Source organism: Trypanosoma cruzi, genomic scaffold (assembly GCF_000209065.1).
Source record: "Trypanosoma cruzi strain CL Brener 1047053517117 genomic scaffold, whole genome shotgun sequence".
Lineage (NCBI taxonomy): Eukaryota > Euglenozoa > Kinetoplastea > Trypanosomatida > Trypanosomatidae > Trypanosoma > Trypanosoma cruzi.
The window spans coordinates 303,685-320,213 of record NW_001849565.1 but is presented as its reverse complement, the minus strand read 5'-3'; the positions used below and the strand labels follow the sequence as shown (position 1 = coordinate 320,213).

Genomic DNA, 16,529 nt, shown 5'->3' with positions numbered 1-16,529 from the left:
TTCTCAAGGCCACAATGCAGGACTATGAAGAGGCTACGGCAAAGTCGTGTAAACTTTTGTTGAGGATTTGTATACGGCACAGCAAGGAGAGCATCAATAAATTCCACAGCAAGGAGAAGTAATTTTGGATTTGATGTTCGTGACAGCTCGGAGAGAACATCGCGTATGCGTTGCTCAAGAAACAGGTCACGACTCATCGGGTCGCAGCTTGCAAAGGCTCGTCGTTCTATGGCCCACACAGCATCTCGCATCACGGCTTCTGCATTTGACCCATTCACAGAACACTCAAGCTCCTTCAGCAGCTGATTCACCTCCTCATCACTGGCGTCCGTGGAGCCCGCGGCGGTCGAGGATGACATGGGCACATAACTGGAGGCAGCCACTTCTGGAACCGGGCCACTTGACACGCCACGCCCAACGGCACCCCCACCGCCATTGCCAACAACACCGCAACCTAAAACATGAAGACCACTGCCATTACCCGTCGCACCCCCACCGCTGCTTGAGCCGGATGAGGTGTGACGCCGCTGCATAGCGTACTTCTGCATGTAACGCCCAAGCGGTACAGATTTAAAGTCCTGATTCTGAGCTTATTCAACAAGTTCGGTTCCGCCAACCTTATTTTCCTTTTTTTTTGTCCTTTGAATGCCTACCTTACTCGGCGCTGTGTCTTGGTCGTCCACCACCACCACCAACACCCCCCCCTTTTTTTTTTTTCGTTTTCTTTTATTCTTTCTTTTTTATTCTTTTTTTTTTTTTTCTTTTTTCCTCCTCCTTTTCTCTTTCGTACTTTCTTATTTGGCTAATGCCAGGTGTTCTTCTCTGGAGAAGGCGTCCTTCTTCGTTTTTATTCCTCTTCCCCACCGTCCTTCCTTTTTTTTTTTTTTTTTTTCTCTTTTTGGGTGCCGCGAGGTCTTCTGTAATATCCCTTTAAGGATGCCGGCTACATCGCAGCGGTAGAAGTGGACAGGTGGAGAAAATGCAAAGGAAAAAAAAGCATGATTCGTTTGATGACGTTCAGGCATCCTCACTTCTTTGTCTCTCTCTCATGTGCTCATTCATTGTTATTTCAGTAATACCGTTCCCAAGTGCATGATAAAGCAAAAACAACAACAACAACAACAAAAAAGGGTATAAGACTGAATACGACCCCCCTCCTCTCCCGCTCGCTTTTTTTTTTTTCTTTTTATTTTTTAAATTATCGTGTATGTGTTTCGCCGTGAATATGGGAGTTGCTGTTCCCTACCCCAAACTTACCCTGTTCTTTTGCACTTTCTCTTTGCACGCGTGCGTGCTTGGGTGATGGCGGTAGGCGTGATGGGAATATTGTGGGGGGTCTGCCGTGGCCCATTATTCATTCCTCATCACCCTTCTTCTGCCCCCCCCACCAGACCTCCATGCGACACGTAAATGCAAATAAACAAACCCATGGCTTTCATACACACACACACACACACATACACACACACACACACACACGTTACATGTAGTCACACAACTGAAGTGGATGCCAAAAGCAAACAACAACAATAAAGACAAATATGAGGCAGCAACAGGAAGGCCAATGCGTTGCGGTTCAACATGTACTTACCCCCCCCCACCCACCACCAAACAAACAAGTAAAAAAAAAAAAAAAGGCAATTGTAGCAGGTAACAATGGTAATTTGTAGTAATCGACCTTATTACCACCATCTAAATGGGAACCACACGCGCCGCCAGCCAGTAGAAACACACACACACACAAAAAAAAAAAAGACGGAACAAAACAATATTGAAGTAAATGATAATTTACAAAAAAAAAAAAAAAAAAAAAGACACACAGGCGCACACAAATAAAGAACACCGAAAAAAAAAAAAAAGATTTGTATGGGATGGGTGGGGACACATGAACTCCTTTCGGCAGGTCCAAATAAATAAATTGAAGAGGCAACCCACAACCCTTCTCCCATTACATGTTTCTTTTTTTTTTTTTTTTTCCTTTTATTTGTGTGCATCCCTTCTTTTCTGTATATATGTATATATATCAATGCGCCTTTTAGATTCCTCTAAGCAATTTATTTATTCCATGCATTCTTTTCTATCCTCTTCGCCTTCTCTCTACCTCTCTCGTCCTGTTCTATTCCTTTTCTTTTTCCTCCTCATCCTCACTCCCCCACTTCCCACCGGCCACCAGATCTATTAAATACCGCGATGCAAGACGCAGAAATCCCACCCCATTCTACCGCACGCCTGCCATTTAGAATTTTCTCAGCCTTCTCCCGTCGATGAGAGGATTTGGCACGTCTGCATCGGTGGCACCCATAAGGTGACGGAGAGCGCGGCTACGATGCGGATGCGGCTGCGCGTTCTCGCGTTTTAACCGCGCTGCCCGCCGCGTCGGACGGTGGCATCGACGGCCTTCTTTTTCGACGCCTCGGTTGCACCTGCGACTGGGACTTCGTTTTCCGAGCCGCGTGCACCGCTTTCTCTAAAGCGGAAGGTTTCTCATCTTCAACATTTCCCGTCTTTTCATTTGGCCGCCTCACTACATCTTTCTTCGCTGAGTCATCTGCCTCCTGCTTTTCTTTTTGACTCTTCTCCTTCTTACCGCGGCAGCAATCACAGAAGACCTTTTCCTTCTTGGCCTTTGGCGGCACAGACTCCACAGCCGTAAATACAGGCTTGAATTGGACAGCCGCTTTCCGGGTTTCATTTCCGTCATCCTCAACACCCGCCGCCCTTCTTTTCTTCCTGCTGCTCCTGCTATTTTCTCTGCCGCCGCCGCTGTTAGTGCTACCGCTCATGGTTCTCGTTCTGCGATGTTTCATCTTTGTTTCCTTCACCTCGAATTCATTCTCTGTTGAAGGCGATGGAAGGCGCCGCACCCTGCTACCATCATCCACCTCCTCGCTGTACCTTATTTGTTTCAGCTTTCTCAACCGCTGTTGACGTTCTCGTTCGTTTCTGCTGTTTTTATCTTTGGAAACAGAGGGTGATTTGACGTTGGAATCCACGCTACGCCGCCTTAACGACGAATCTTCGTGGCGGGAGTGCCGACGTGGAGACAAGGAGGCATCATGCCCCATAGTCCCACCTTTGTCATATGACATATGCCGGCCGTGCACCGGTTCGGAGAAGGATTCCCTCCTTTTCGGTGAACGCACCACCCCAAAGGAACGTGACTTCACCGCGCTCAGTAAAGCTGGCCGGGGCCTCGTAACTTCAGCCTCAGTTCTCTGGCGAATGGGGGAAAGTTTTACAATCCTCTCAGGTTTATCTGGCAACTGCTCGGTCGAAGGGAATCTTTTCGACTGTGTATAATAATGATGCTGCTGCTGCTGCTGATGTCCTTCTTGCCGCATTTGCGACGACCGTTGCATGAAAACAACCCTTCGCTCTTCCTTACTGTCAGATCGCAACCCCGATTCACCGTATCCGGTGCCGGTGGCCGAAAATTCCCGATCAAACGGTTCCGTGTAATATCGTTCTTGTTGCTGTTGGTGGGGGTGAAGACCTTCTGGTAACTCACCGGCGCGCGGGGTGCCGTACAGGATCTCGCGCACAAACTGTTCGTTGTGGCGGCCACCAATGATGGCAATTCGTGGAACATCATCGTCCTCCTCCTCCTCATCCTCATCGGAGTTGTAGTCGTCCTCATTAAACGGGTCATCGTCGTATCTATTCCTACGACTTCGGCCCACACTATCTGTCATTTGCCTGTTAACGCGATCTTTTTCCATGTAAATCCTCTCCGGGCTCGCATCCAGCTCTTCAAGATGACTGCTCACATTCCTCTCGCTGGTGTTGGAGCCTCCGTAACTCACCGGCAACGCAGCCCGCACACTTCCACGGACGTACTCGGAGCTCCCCCGACGTCCATGGCCGTTGACAACCCTTTCAATGTCGGAACCGCCGTTCCACTCCCAGTCGTATCCATTAGGCACCGTACTCTCGGACGATCGCGGCGGCGGCAACGTGCTACTCTGAGAAGAGCAACCATGCTCGGTGGCCACAGGTGGCCTCTGCCCCGCGCTGCGAGGACCACGAGTATAAACGACAAGCGAAGCCATTAAAAAAAAAAAAAAAGAAAAAAGAAGAGAAAAACAATTACGTTCTATAATATTTATATTTATGAGGATATATATATATATATATATATTTATATCTTTCCAACGTCGGCAATATATACGTCCTCCCCGCTATTTTCCTGTGGCCTCCTTTACTCAAAATAAATAGTTCAAATGTTTGTGCCTTCACTTTTTTTTTTCCTTCTCTTTCTTTCCTTCTGTCCGTCTGTTTACCTTCTCACAGGAATAAAACGATTGAAACAAAGAAAGAAGAAACAACGCAGAATAATCTTCTGGGGCGCTGGCCGGATCCTTAAATTATCTATAGAAAAACCAAACAAGATAGGAAGAAAAAGGGTTTAACGCATAGGCAGTTAAAGGCCTCAATGTTTTCTCCTCAATAATTCATAGGATAGGAAAAAAGTATCATAAAGGAATGCATTCGGCTACCGGTATATATAATTTAGTTAGCCAGCTCTCCCGTGATCATTCTCTTCAAAAGCCCCTAGCAACAAGAAGATAAAATACTTTTATTACCCTCCCTCCTTCCAACCCTCAATGTGACACGCATGTGTGCATGTATGCACACAGATAGATTTCCATATTTCCGCAGATCAAAACATCGACGCAACACGAAATAGTTGTTCATGAAGACAAAAAAAAAAAACAAAAAGAAAAAACGTCATCAGTGAACACATTTCAGAGCATCAATGGGATTACATTTACGTCTCGTATGGGGAAAGGCTGAGGCATTCGCACGGAGCCTGAGACAGGCCGCAAGCCACGCATCTGCCAGTACTTCCCACGCTCGAGAGCCAAGAAAGGAAAGACCTAATTGTAGAGAAAGAATCGCCTCCTTACCTACACAGCGCCTCACCGTTTTCTCTTCTCTTGGGGAGATGGCGTAAGTTGCAAGGGATGTGGAGGATACATCTTCCTCATTATCATAGCAAGAATGCATATCCAGCGTTATCCAAAGCCCAACTTCAGCAAGAAAACTTTGCAGCAACAAAATTTGTAGATTTTCAGCTTCTGTAAGAAGTTCTGACGTGGTTGCAGCTGCCGTCACGGATGTGTTGGCATGACTCTCATTCGTATCACCTAATGGCAGAGACGCACTGCGGTTTGGGAACGTCATATTGTTGGGAATAAAGTGTTTCCACTGATATCGGAGGTACTGTGAGCCAACGACATTGCCCTCATCTTGATCTGAAACAGCTCCTCCCCACGAGGATTCCTTTGGCGTGGTTACTGTAAAGTCTGCGGGAAAATCGCATCGTTCCTTATTACCTAAATTGAATGGCAACGGATCGGGTTGCCGAAGTTGTTGTGTTTCTCGTGGCTGCATGGATGTCCTTCTGGGAGCCATGGAGCTCGTCACCGCGGATGGAAAGTTTGGTGACTCCAACACCCTCCCAATACACTCCACAATCCAAAGTAGCACCTCCGATGACGGATTCGCAATAGACGACATCTCCTGTTGACGCCGCTGTTCAGCCGAATGCATCAAACCGTCCTCATGCATGTGAATCGCTTCATAGGAAAGTTCATCCGCCTGCTGACTCAATGCCGGCTGCATGACAGAGATGGGGAGAGAAAGAACCCGTCGAATGAGTCCATTTGCCTTCCGTGATGTGTCTCCGTTTTCCCCATTGGTCGTCATTTCCACCTCCTTACCATCATTGATATTCCACTCACACTCCTTCCCGCCTTGTTGCTGGCGATTTCTTAGCCATTCACTGGCAGCAAGCAGTACAAATCGCGTACGTACGGCCAATTCATCAAGTGGGTACACAATACCCAACACGCCGCCTTCCAAGACAGTAGCGTCCATGGCGGAAGGACGTAAAGAGTTCACTCGAACCGATGGATACACACTTTGCAAGCGATCCACACCATCACGAAAAAAGTCAAGCAACGAAACAACTTCCGTCGCCTCTTTCGGTGCTGAGTAGAACGCCGTAAAGAAATTTAACCACGACTCCACATCAACCGTGTCACCTTCCATAATTGCAGAGGGTTCGCGGCCATCCTTCCTATTGGTGCTGTTTCCGTTTGTCACATGCAAGGCTTTTTCCCACCCCTTAGAGGTAATCGCATCTTCTCTCAATTCCGTACTTCCGCCAGGAAACGGGTAGCGTGGGTTGACTTCAGCGGCAAGAAAATGAAGGATTCGCAGAACAGCTGGTGGACTGAGCGCGTCACGTGGAACAATACCCTCTGCGTAATTAAACGCCTCCAGAACACTGTAACTCATCCAACGCTCCTGGAGGAGGGGATGTTGGGGAAACAAACGCAAGGAACTTTTGTACACGGAATCGAAGGCTGCAAACATACATGCTGGAGAAAAGTACACTGCTGGGGTTTCTTGCCCGCTACCGACATGTGGGCTAAAGCATAACAACTGCCCATTTATTGTCTGCTCCACGACACGTCGGCTGTGATGGGTGGGAGAACTAAACAAACGCGCAAGCCACTTCGTCACCTTTCGATCCTCCTCAAAATAATCAAAGTTTTTTGCAAACGCCATCGGGATAAAATCGTGGCGGCCAAGAGAGGTGCATCGTTGAAGGGCCAATGATGCGGCAATGACTGCCTCCGCCTCTGCCGCTGCAGCGAGCTCGTGGATGACGGGAGCCACAAGGGCGTAGACAGAGTCCCAACAGACGGCAAGAACGCGTTTGCTCACGGACACATCACACGCCAATGGATGTGCCGCCACGTATGAAAGTAGTCGAAGTCGTACAGAAGATACAAATGAGGCTAGATCACGCATCGCACGTTCAAACAGTTTCGCTGGAGACATCCGTTTCGCCAAACTCTCCACCACGCTTTCAGTGTGAAAACAACGAATAGCACCACTACCAATACCATTACTAATATTACTACTGTTACTTTTACTATTGTCACCATTCCCTCCAACCACCCCCATCTCTTCGCACCAGGATGGACAGGACCAACATCCACCCCCCGGTGCTTCACCAAACCCCTGACGATAATCGCTTCCAAGTTCACGCAGCTGCAACACAAGCGGAGACAACCTTTCTAAAGATTTCATATCCGATTTTTCTTGCTGGAAACAACGCAGACTCGCCCATCGACTGCGAAGGATATCATGCGAGTTAGAAAGCGGGCGATTTTCATCATCGTATGCAGTCAACAACGAACTGCGGGAAACCGGCGCACTTCTCGCCGCTGCAGGAGAGGAGAAGCTAGAGAACGCCCACTGCGTGAGGGAATGCCCTGCATCCTCCTCGAGAGAAGAACTCCCGTTGCAGTTCCTTCGTCCCCGACCCACACATGGCTTGTACAGAAAATAATAACACCGCTGGAAGGGCACCAATAGGGCCTTAAATTCAGAACTCTGCATCATATTCGAGAGGAGCAAAATGTTTTTTTCGTCTGCGTGATTTTTTTCATCATTGTCCAACCCTTCCATTGTCGTTGCTGTTGTTGTTTTTGTTGTGGGCGATGTACCCTGATGTTCCCAAGGGGCAGAGGCGAGCTTCTCATCAAATGCGAGAAACAGCGGTTCCCAAATTCCACTGAGTGGGACGGATGAACGCATCAACGCGCCATGTTCAAAAGACCAATTTTCATAGCTTTTCCAAAGTCCCCCTTGTAAGATAAAAGGGCTTGTGGGTAAAATAGCGTTGGATGTCTCGGTAAGGTTCCCTTTCTTCCAGCTACCAGAAAAAATTACGCCTGTGGTGCAGTAATGCAACGTTCCTGATCCCTCGCGCTGATCATAAACAAAACCACCCATGTAAACGGTACTTTTATTCGGATCGTACTCGACGCCAAAACCGTGTCTTTGACCACACTGCCAAAATCCACAGTAACGAATGCCCTGCGGGTATAATATTTCCCCAATTCCATCTGGAACAAAACGTGCCTGCTCTGCCCAGGCAAGGCCCGCAAAGGATCCCCGATGCGGCGTCAACCCAGATGAAATCAAAGAGATCATACCAATGTATTGGGTTTTTACATTTGCAGCCATATCTTTTCCGGAATTCCCACCCACTCGCGTTGGCTTCATTTGACTCTTTTCATCCGTTGGCGACATGATATCCTTGGAGAAAAAGCAAAGGACACACGGCGTGCGGTCCAAAAGCGGTGCATCGTTGTCCCAAAGACAGTCTATAAAGTAATGGGGATACACCGTCAGCCGTCCCTTTCCCTGTCGTCTGCCGTAGCTGAATGAACCTGTGTACATGGAAAAGGTGAGCAAAACGGCATCCCGCAATTCTTCCACCTCCCCATACTCACTAATCACCACTGTGTGCGATAAACCCACCGGAGAACCAGGCTTCCCTGCAAAACCAACGGTGCCACCCTTGGCGTAGAAGAAACAGGCTAATTTACCGACCCCGTGGGGGATAAAGACATTGCTACTGTTCCCACAGTTGTGGTTTCTGTCGGCACGAACTACCTCGCCCGTGTAAAGGTGTCGCAGACAAACGTTTTGCTGTTTAAGCCCAATTCCCGCGTTTTTCCCAAGCTGTTCCGTTTGGATCCCAGTAAACGTGCCAAATTCGATGGGGCACATCATCACGCGCTGAATGCCGCTTTGATGCGACTCAAATGTGACGTCCGCAGGCTGCGACTGAGTGGCTCTAGCAGGAAGCGACATGCGGAACGGTTCACTGTTTCCTATCCCTGCACAACTGCACACATAAAGAAAAAAGAAAAAAAACAAAAAAAAAAAAAAAAAAAGAAGGAAAAGGACAAAAATAAAAGCATAAAAAAAAAAAAAAAAAGGACGATCCGCGTTGTGCGGCCCGCCGCACCAAAGTCTTGGGGATCAACGCATTTTCCCTCTTTCTCCCTCTCCGCTTCTCGCCATCTGCTAAACCTTTTTTTTTCTCTCTCTCTCTCTCTCTCTCTTTTTCTCTCTCTGGTGCTTCCTCATCATCTTAGCAGGTGACCCAACAAAACAAGAGAAAATGCACATACAGAGGACAGTGCGCAAGTGAAAACAGAAGGCTAAGATCAAAAAAAGGACCAAAAAACAAAACAAAAACACGTCACTTGTGAATGACATTAGCCGCGAAACCTTAAAAAAAGTTTTCACAGCACGACTCTTACTCTGTGTTCTATATGCATGTATATATATATATATATATATATATATAATTTCTTTTTTTTTTTTTTTTTTTTCTCTCTCTTTCTTTTTTGCTGCCCTCGTTGGTTATGCTCTGTTCCACTGCGGTGCCACCCACACTCATTCCTTTTTAACGCATGCCTCTCCGCCTATCTCCGTTTCTCTATGCCGGCACTTGGAAATGGGAATTCTCCACACCACCGCCATTATCCACTGATTCCTTTCCCCACAGGGGAAGCCTGTTGCAGCAGGCAGCTGAAACCAATGAGATCTTCATAGGCAGTCGCGCTACGTGCGGCAACATGGAACTTTACAGCATCTTTCTTTTTTGTGCGGCGCCACCAAGCACCAAATGCATCTATGCGCTCCCTTGTCGTTGTCGTGCACCTTCTACGCACTCCATCGACAGATTCGACTCCTCCTTTGCATTTTTGCTGGCAAAAAACATCATTGGGGAAAACCCCTTGAAGAACCTCCGCCAACTCCACCGCAATTGGGACTTCGACTTGGGGGGTTGTTAAAAGCACACTACCGTTGCTGTTGTTGCTGCCGCGGGTCTCCCAAATAAAACCATCACTGCACTTATAATTGGCATTAATATCAGCGGCAATTTCTTCTGCGTATTGAAATTCCTGCCACTCCCAAATGGAGGAGACTGCCGGCCGTTCATACTCTGGTGCCCGAAGTACACGACCCAGCTGTGTATCCCAGTGACTTTTGACACCAGCAAACTGCATAGCATTAGAACATGCGTCAGTTTTTCTGGGGAGAATGCGCGTCCCGCCAAAAATACATTCATCATGACGAGAGCCCATTGATGTCGCTGACGCCGGCCATTGCTCCACCAACAGAAGGTACTGCAGGCGATTAAGCCACAACCGTACATCTGCAGGATCATTGAGAGGAAGGGATGGCGTCTCCAAGTCGTCATTGTACACCTCCGACCGTATAGCATCGGCAAGCTGCCGAAATTTCGTCACATCTTTTACCATAACCAGTTCCAGAGGAGTACTTGGAAGCATGGGCTCCTCCGTTCTCCTTTTCTTGTGGTTTAAGCTGCTTCCGACTTCATCTTTTTCTTCCCTGTGGGGAGCAGCCCCACCCTGCACCATAACAAGTCCCCGTTCCACTGCCGCCACCACAAGCAACTGTGCGAAGAGGGCAGCACGAGACATCGGCTCAATAGCAGTGAATGGGGTTCGTTTTCCAAAGAAATGCGATACCTGCGCCGCATCCAGTGGCACAATCTGGACAGCTTCAGGCTCCTGCATTGTGGTCGTTGTAGGGCTGCTGCTGCTGGAGGAGGCAGAGGAGGAAATTGTCACAATAATAGGAACTTTGCTGCGCTGCGCCAAATCACGAACAGCGGTGTAGAACGATTTCATCGTTTCATCACCAAGAATAACGTCTGCATCCTCAAATAATAAAAGTGTACGAGTGGTGCCTTCGTGGCCCCCAAACATTGGCTCCACCGTCACACTTGCTTCCCCATCACGTTTTCCATACTTGCAATCCTCAGCGTGATTCAGCACCTGCTTATCATGCGGCGGCACCGTTGCGGAAACTGTGGGGCTTCCGTCAACAAGAATCACCTCTGAGGACTTTGCCCTTGCACGTGGTCGAAAGAAAGCGGCCACCGCTTTAGCAGAGATGACATTCTTCTTCTTCTTCTTTTTCTTCAAACTCGTCGTCTCACTTATTTCAGAGGCTGTTGCAGATACCGCGGCAAGGGCAGCAGCGTGCTCGGACTTCAACTTCTTTAACTCCTCCTCAATGCTGACCATTGCCTTTCCGGCAGCAAGGCCACTGAGCCGCCGACTTCGTGTTACCTCCGAGAATAGGCGATCAATGTTCTTTGGGCAGCGCCGTACGGAGGTATTCATCTCAACCACACGGTAACCGAGTATCTCTGCCACAAGGTAAACAATCGCCGTCTTTCCCACACCACATGGCCCATGCAGAACTGCGATGTTGGTCACATCTTCATTTGAATCCTCGCTCATCTCGTCACTTCCACTGTCAATCACTTCATCAAAAAGAGCTCGACGGGTAGAACGGGTTTCTTCCTCAGCACGAGCAAAGTACCCACGTCGCTGCTCCCGCGCCTTTTGAGCCTCTTCATACAGTGCACGTTCCTCAGCCATCTTTTTTGCCAGGCGCACACTGCGTAAACGGTTACCATATTCATCGTAAATGACACGATCAGTAGCCAAGCCATATTCCTTCTCCTCTATTGACTCAAAAGGAGACCCACTTCTGAAAGGGCTCGGCGTGATGTGTCGATTGCTGTTTCCAAGCATTTGATCTGCCATACAGATCCAATCATCCCGGTAACCTTGAAGAGCTGTACGTTTATGTTTATGCCCTTCTTCTTTCTTCCTGTTCGAAGCCATAGCTACACGGCCATCATCCTCTTCTTCCCTCTCACCACCATCATCATTGAGAGAACCGCTGTTTTCTCTTGTTTCCAGTTGGCGAACATGCCTTTCCCGCTGTTGACATGATGCTGAACTCAGCTTCAACACGGCCTTCGTGGACATTTTTCTTGACGCCGCTCCCTTCGTACTCCCGTTACGTTGTGTTTTATCCCCGGCCTTAGTGGGAATGGATTCCGTCACACTGACCCCTCCTGGCATTGCCCGTTGCCATGTTCTTACCCACCGCAGGAGTCGTCCTACAGCGGCTGCAAAGGATGAGGTACGAAAGAGCGGTGGTGGAAACTTGGCATATAACATATTATTGGCCTCCCTGTTGTCACTTGCAGTGGACCCTGCAAATACCGGCGTTGTGCCGGAAGGGGAGCACGTATCATCCAACGTTGATTCGTCAGAATGCACCGCACCTGCTTCTGCGAGAAAGGCACCCTTATCGTTGCCGCCACATTTGCAACTCCACTCAAACAGTTGCTGCGCGTATCGGACGGCATCCTCCACAAGAACTGGCAGCTCCTTCACCCGTGCAATATCCCGCACCTGAATCTCCAGTCTCTCCGATTGCTCTAGGCGCCTACGCTTCTGTGCATGAATGTAATCCACCATTCTTTCAAATGTACCAGACGACGACGACGAATTTGACGGGGATGGGCGGTGCCTCATCTCCGCCCTCTCCATCTTTTCTTCTGTCACCAGTTTTGGTGCGCAGTGACGCGTTTCCTTCTTGCTCACCGCCACTTCCCGTCCCCTTTTCAGCAACTCATCCTCTTCCCTGTAGCACTCCAGAAGCGCCGTATGCAGCAATGAGGCAAGTTCAGCGGAGTTTGCCGTTTCGTTCCCTCCCTTCGGAAGCGACGAGGTCCATCTCTGCTCTTCGCCTGGAACGCCATCGCACTTCTCCGGCACGCTGCGAGGGGGTGAACCCAACCACGACCCACTCGGTCCCAAGCGAACGAGCGAGGCGGCGGCAGGCTCGAGAAGGAGAGAAGCATCGTCCTTATGAAATGGCAGCAGCTTGCCTTCTTCAGCCCCATCTCCAGAGAGAAGATCCGCCGACTCCATTTTGCCCTCGCTGCTTGGTGTGATATCTTGGGTGCTCGTGCAACTCAAAGACAGCCGGATACGCTTTTCTCCAGCTCTGTATTCCGCTGGCCCTCCACACGGGCTCGGCACATTCCTTTCCTCTGCAGTGGTGCAACATTGGCCTGCGTCGCCGGTGTGGTGCCGCGACAAGCACGGCGAGGAAGATGACGCCAGTCTGAATCCATCCTCAAAGAACGCTGAAAGGCTCACGGTGTGCACAAGGGAGCACGATGACAATCGCGGCGGCAAGGACATCGCAGAGAGGCACGCCCTTCCCCAGTTCACCCCGCAAATGCTTCAGAGAAAAAAACAAAACAAAAAAGAAAAGAAACGACAAGAAATCAATCCACCCCCAACCCCTACAAATCTCACCCTCGCAAAAACAAAAACGAAAAACGGACACACACGAAAAACGCAACAAAATCACGGTAGCAAGCAGTAAAAAAAATCCGTTTGAATGCAGCCAAAATGCGTGTGCGACAACATCATCTGAGCTGTTCCGCTGGGTGCAGGACTGGGATTCCACACCGCGGGCATTCGTTAGACACTTCAAGCCACTCTTTTATATGATGGACGTGTCCCCCGTGGCCACAGGAAAGAAGCCACAAGTACATTCCCTCCACGACCTCCTCGCATATGACACACGTCATAAGAGGTGCGTTTCTACAACGAGAACAGACCGCGTTCCGCGGCGGGACGCCACACTTGGCAAGAGGATGCGCCGATTCACCACCGTTGACCTTCTCCTTTGCCACAACCACACTATCGTTACATGCTCCACTGTCCGCAGGCTCATCGTGAACGTACATGCAGAAGTGGGAGGAACTGAGGGAGGATTCAAAGCTATCGCTTGAATCGTCATCCGAGCTTAAACGCTCATTCGTTCCATCGCTCACCTCAACACATGTTGCGGGTGTCGCGGTGTGCAAAAACAGCCTTTCACCCTTTTTGGGAGGTCGTGGCACCAACTCGGACTTTGGACAAGTTCCACAATAGACGCATGTGAATAACTTCTGTGCAACGTCCTCGGCACGCGGTAACCCTGCGCTGAAGTTCCCCATCACCTCAGGCACAATGATGAGTAACTCGTTGAGCGGAACATAGAGCTTTCTTTCATAGAGACGAGTAACATATTGCTCTATCCACTGCAGCGCTCGCATTTTCCATTGCCACGGGCTGCCGTTGGTGGCTTCCCGCGTCTTTTCATACTCTTGAGCATTCCCCGCTGGTTTCTCGCCCGTTGGAAACAGGGGACATGCATAACTCCGCACCGACATCCCTCGTTGTTTCCACCATAGACAAAAAAGTAAATATAACACAGCACAAAACTGCACGTCACCAACAAGGGAGGTATATTCCAGGTAACTGCACACAAGCGATGTAATGAGTGTCACATTGTGGCTGCGCCACGCATACGCAGCCGCAGCCCAGAGTCGGCCCCTGGGATCTACGGAGCCCAAGGGATATTCACTATTTCCAGTTCCTTTACCGGAATTGGCCGTTGCACCATCCACGCCAGGGACGTTGTCCCTTTCCTCACTTATGGCCTTTGTTGCAGCTTGCAATTCTCGCTCACGTGACCTACAAACCTTTGAGTTGTGTCCCATCATCCTCGCAAAGCATTGATCAACATCCTCAGTCTCTGTTGTGGCAATGTCTTCCGTTGCTGCATGACGATGTGCTCTCATCTTGCGGGATGTATCAAAGCCCATCTCCCAATTCAACGCATAGCGTACAAACGTATCCTCCTCAGAAGTTTGTTCTACATAGGCCCATCCACACGTCTCATTGGAAAGGACAAAGCAATCAATCACGGGTTTGACGAGTGATCTTCGTCCCAGGGGCGGCGGCTGAGCAGGGATCTTCTCCACTGAGCCTCCATCTGCAGCGTGTTCCGAGGTCAAGTTGGCACAACCGGCCTGTGTCTCCTGTAACAGAGAAACGGCGCCTCCACTCGTTCGACCCACTGGTGTAAATAAATTCGTACGCCTGGCGTTCCCTTCTTCAGATTGCGTTGGTGAAAAAGAGCTGGTCATTGCCAGAGCATTCATAAGTGAAATCATAGGCGACACTAGGCCACGATGTTCACTGAGGCTCTGTTCATTCGCGGAAGCTGAACGTGCCCCAAACAATCCTCTCTTCGCCGTGGCTGCTGCCCCATCCAAGCCGTGGCGTGTCGGGAAGCTACATGCTTTTTCTTCTAGCCCACTCTCACTCTGCGTCTCCAGTCCGCCCCTCGAAGAGCGGTGTCGTGAATCAAGAGCAACCAAGTATGGGGATCGCCGCAAAAATCTATCCACACTCTTCGTTTCGGCATCATCGTTCGCCGCAACTCGATCAACTCCCATTGCTCTTGTTGTTGTCGTTGCAACTGTGAGTACCGGCGACGGCGACGGGACGAGAGAGAACAGGAGGGGGAAAAGAAATTCTAGCCGTCTGCCGCTGTTCGGAGACCCTGCGATCGCATGGGCGCTAGCCAAAGAACTCGGAAACCGTCTCTCAAAGGAGGCTTGCAGCAGCGGTGTTTGCGTGGACCAGTGGGATGGCAGTGGGGAATAACGCGTGTCAAACATCATTCCACCCGTGGGCGTGGCACGTGAGGACTCTTTATGATGCTTTACAGTCCCCAATGAAACCGCCGCAGAGGAGGGAGAAGGGGAGCTCAAAACACCACCACCACCAACCGCATTTTTTTTTCCTGATGCCAACTCCTCCAGTAACTCTCGCTTCTCGGCGTTGATGATTTTGGTGTAGTACTCCCGTAGAAGCGAGGAGCTGCTGCGCACCGCAAAGCTGCGCCCAAAGTAATCGGCCACCACCGCCGCCGTAGGAAGTATAGCACTGAGACTAAGCACGTCGGATCCCGCGGACACCTGCGTGTTGGAGTCGGTTATGCACCGGAACAGTGTGTCCTTGCTGGTTGTTTTTTCATCCAGGAGGGATGTGAGCACAACCCCCCCGTCTTTGAAGATAGAGACGAGTGTCAACGCATTCACCCAGACACAGTCTGTTGGCTCCTGCAGAGGTAATTCCTGCAGGGTCGGGTTCACGTGGTGGGCTCCCTGTCGAACAAACTCGCGCCCATGACAGACAGTTCGGATGGAAAAAATGGGAGAAAAGCCGTTGGCGGCATCCCAGACACTAATCTCCTGGCCGTTAAGCGCCGTCGTGGCGAACCACAACTTTGAGGAGGTAGCGTCGATGCCGCCGTCACTTGTTTCCACACATGCCTCCTCCCCTGTCACTTGGGACGTATTCCCGCACGGTCTCCACCGTAGTCGATTGAGTGAGTCAATACTATCGATGGGAGGCAAGACGTCCGTTGATTCCAACGGTGCCGGAGCACTCGCCAGTTTCTCACCGCTGGAGTGGTTCGTTTCCGTCGGGGAAGGCGCCGCAATGACATCACTCTGAACGCGGAAAAACTGCACACGTGAATTGGTCTTCGTCTTTGCCTTCCGAAAGGACACGGCAAGAAGATCGGAAAAGATTGGATGGAAAGCGGCTGAAAGGCATGGCCCAGTCGTCTCCATGCTCCACAACACTTCCACGTGCCGTCTGTCATACACAATCACCTTACCGGCGTTCGCTCTTTCTACAACGACAACGATGAGGTTTGGGTCAAACGGGGAAAACACAACTCCGCGCGTGACGGACCGTTCGTCGTGCGCGGGCGGGCGAAGGATAAGCCTGGGCGGGTACACTTTTTTGTCCCTGAGAGGGATGGTCCACAACTCAAAGTGCGTCGCATTGGAGGTAAGCGCGAGCGTGTACGGATTGTGCGGATCCCACGTGATTCGCTCCACCCGCAAGAAGCCGGTGTGATCACAACCTCCACCATACTGCACGGCCGATCCGGATCGC

The 16,529-nt window shown here is 50.0% G+C and overlaps 5 protein-coding genes across 5 annotated transcripts, besides 21 other annotated features; all 5 read right to left on the bottom strand.

Moving 5' to 3' along the window:
* Positions 1-548, bottom strand: Tc00.1047053511435.49 (phosphatidylinositol 3-kinase, putative; the record flags this gene model as incomplete). Its single annotated transcript, XM_803528.1, has 1 exon — positions 1-548. A coding segment is annotated over one exon (548 nt), but the record flags the coding sequence as incomplete, so codon positions are not given.
* Positions 1-8,896: a sequence feature (heterozygous, Esmeraldo-like haplotype).
* Positions 706-767: a microsatellite.
* Positions 874-900: a microsatellite.
* Positions 1,102-1,125: a microsatellite.
* Positions 1,171-1,202: a sequence feature (AT_rich).
* Positions 1,437-1,479: a microsatellite.
* Positions 1,793-1,813: a microsatellite.
* Positions 1,956-1,986: a microsatellite.
* On the bottom strand, positions 2,322-4,049 carry Tc00.1047053511435.40 (hypothetical protein, conserved; the record flags this gene model as incomplete). Its single annotated transcript, XM_803527.1, has 1 exon — positions 2,322-4,049. The coding sequence occupies one exon, from the start codon at positions 4,047-4,049 to the stop codon at positions 2,322-2,324; it is 1,728 nt and encodes a 575-aa protein (XP_808620.1).
* Positions 4,051-4,083: a microsatellite.
* Positions 4,117-4,144: a microsatellite.
* Positions 4,331-4,553: a mobile genetic element.
* On the bottom strand, positions 4,732-8,679 carry Tc00.1047053511435.30 (hypothetical protein, conserved; the record flags this gene model as incomplete). Its single annotated transcript, XM_803526.1, has 1 exon — positions 4,732-8,679. The coding sequence occupies one exon, from the start codon at positions 8,677-8,679 to the stop codon at positions 4,732-4,734; it is 3,948 nt and encodes a 1,315-aa protein (XP_808619.1).
* Positions 8,724-8,806: a sequence feature (T-rich).
* Positions 8,897-9,369: a sequence feature (areas merged during assembly that could not be assigned to a particular haplotype. This can correspond to areas where the two haplotypes were merged or to regions with more than two copies in the genome that were merged during assembly.).
* Positions 8,911-8,945: a microsatellite.
* Positions 9,144-9,181: a microsatellite.
* Positions 9,183-9,223: a microsatellite.
* Positions 9,357-12,920, bottom strand: Tc00.1047053511435.20 (hypothetical protein, conserved; the record flags this gene model as incomplete). Its single annotated transcript, XM_803525.1, has 1 exon — positions 9,357-12,920. The coding sequence occupies one exon, from the start codon at positions 12,918-12,920 to the stop codon at positions 9,357-9,359; it is 3,564 nt and encodes a 1,187-aa protein (XP_808618.1).
* Positions 9,370-10,843: a sequence feature (heterozygous, Esmeraldo-like haplotype).
* Positions 10,807-10,830: a microsatellite.
* Positions 10,844-11,108: a sequence feature (areas merged during assembly that could not be assigned to a particular haplotype. This can correspond to areas where the two haplotypes were merged or to regions with more than two copies in the genome that were merged during assembly.).
* Positions 11,109-16,529: a sequence feature (heterozygous, Esmeraldo-like haplotype).
* Positions 12,965-13,006: a sequence feature (T-rich).
* Positions 13,151-16,529, bottom strand: Tc00.1047053511435.10 (hypothetical protein, conserved; the record flags this gene model as incomplete). Its single annotated transcript, XM_803524.1, has 1 exon — positions 13,151-16,529. A coding segment is annotated over one exon (3,379 nt), but the record flags the coding sequence as incomplete, so codon positions are not given.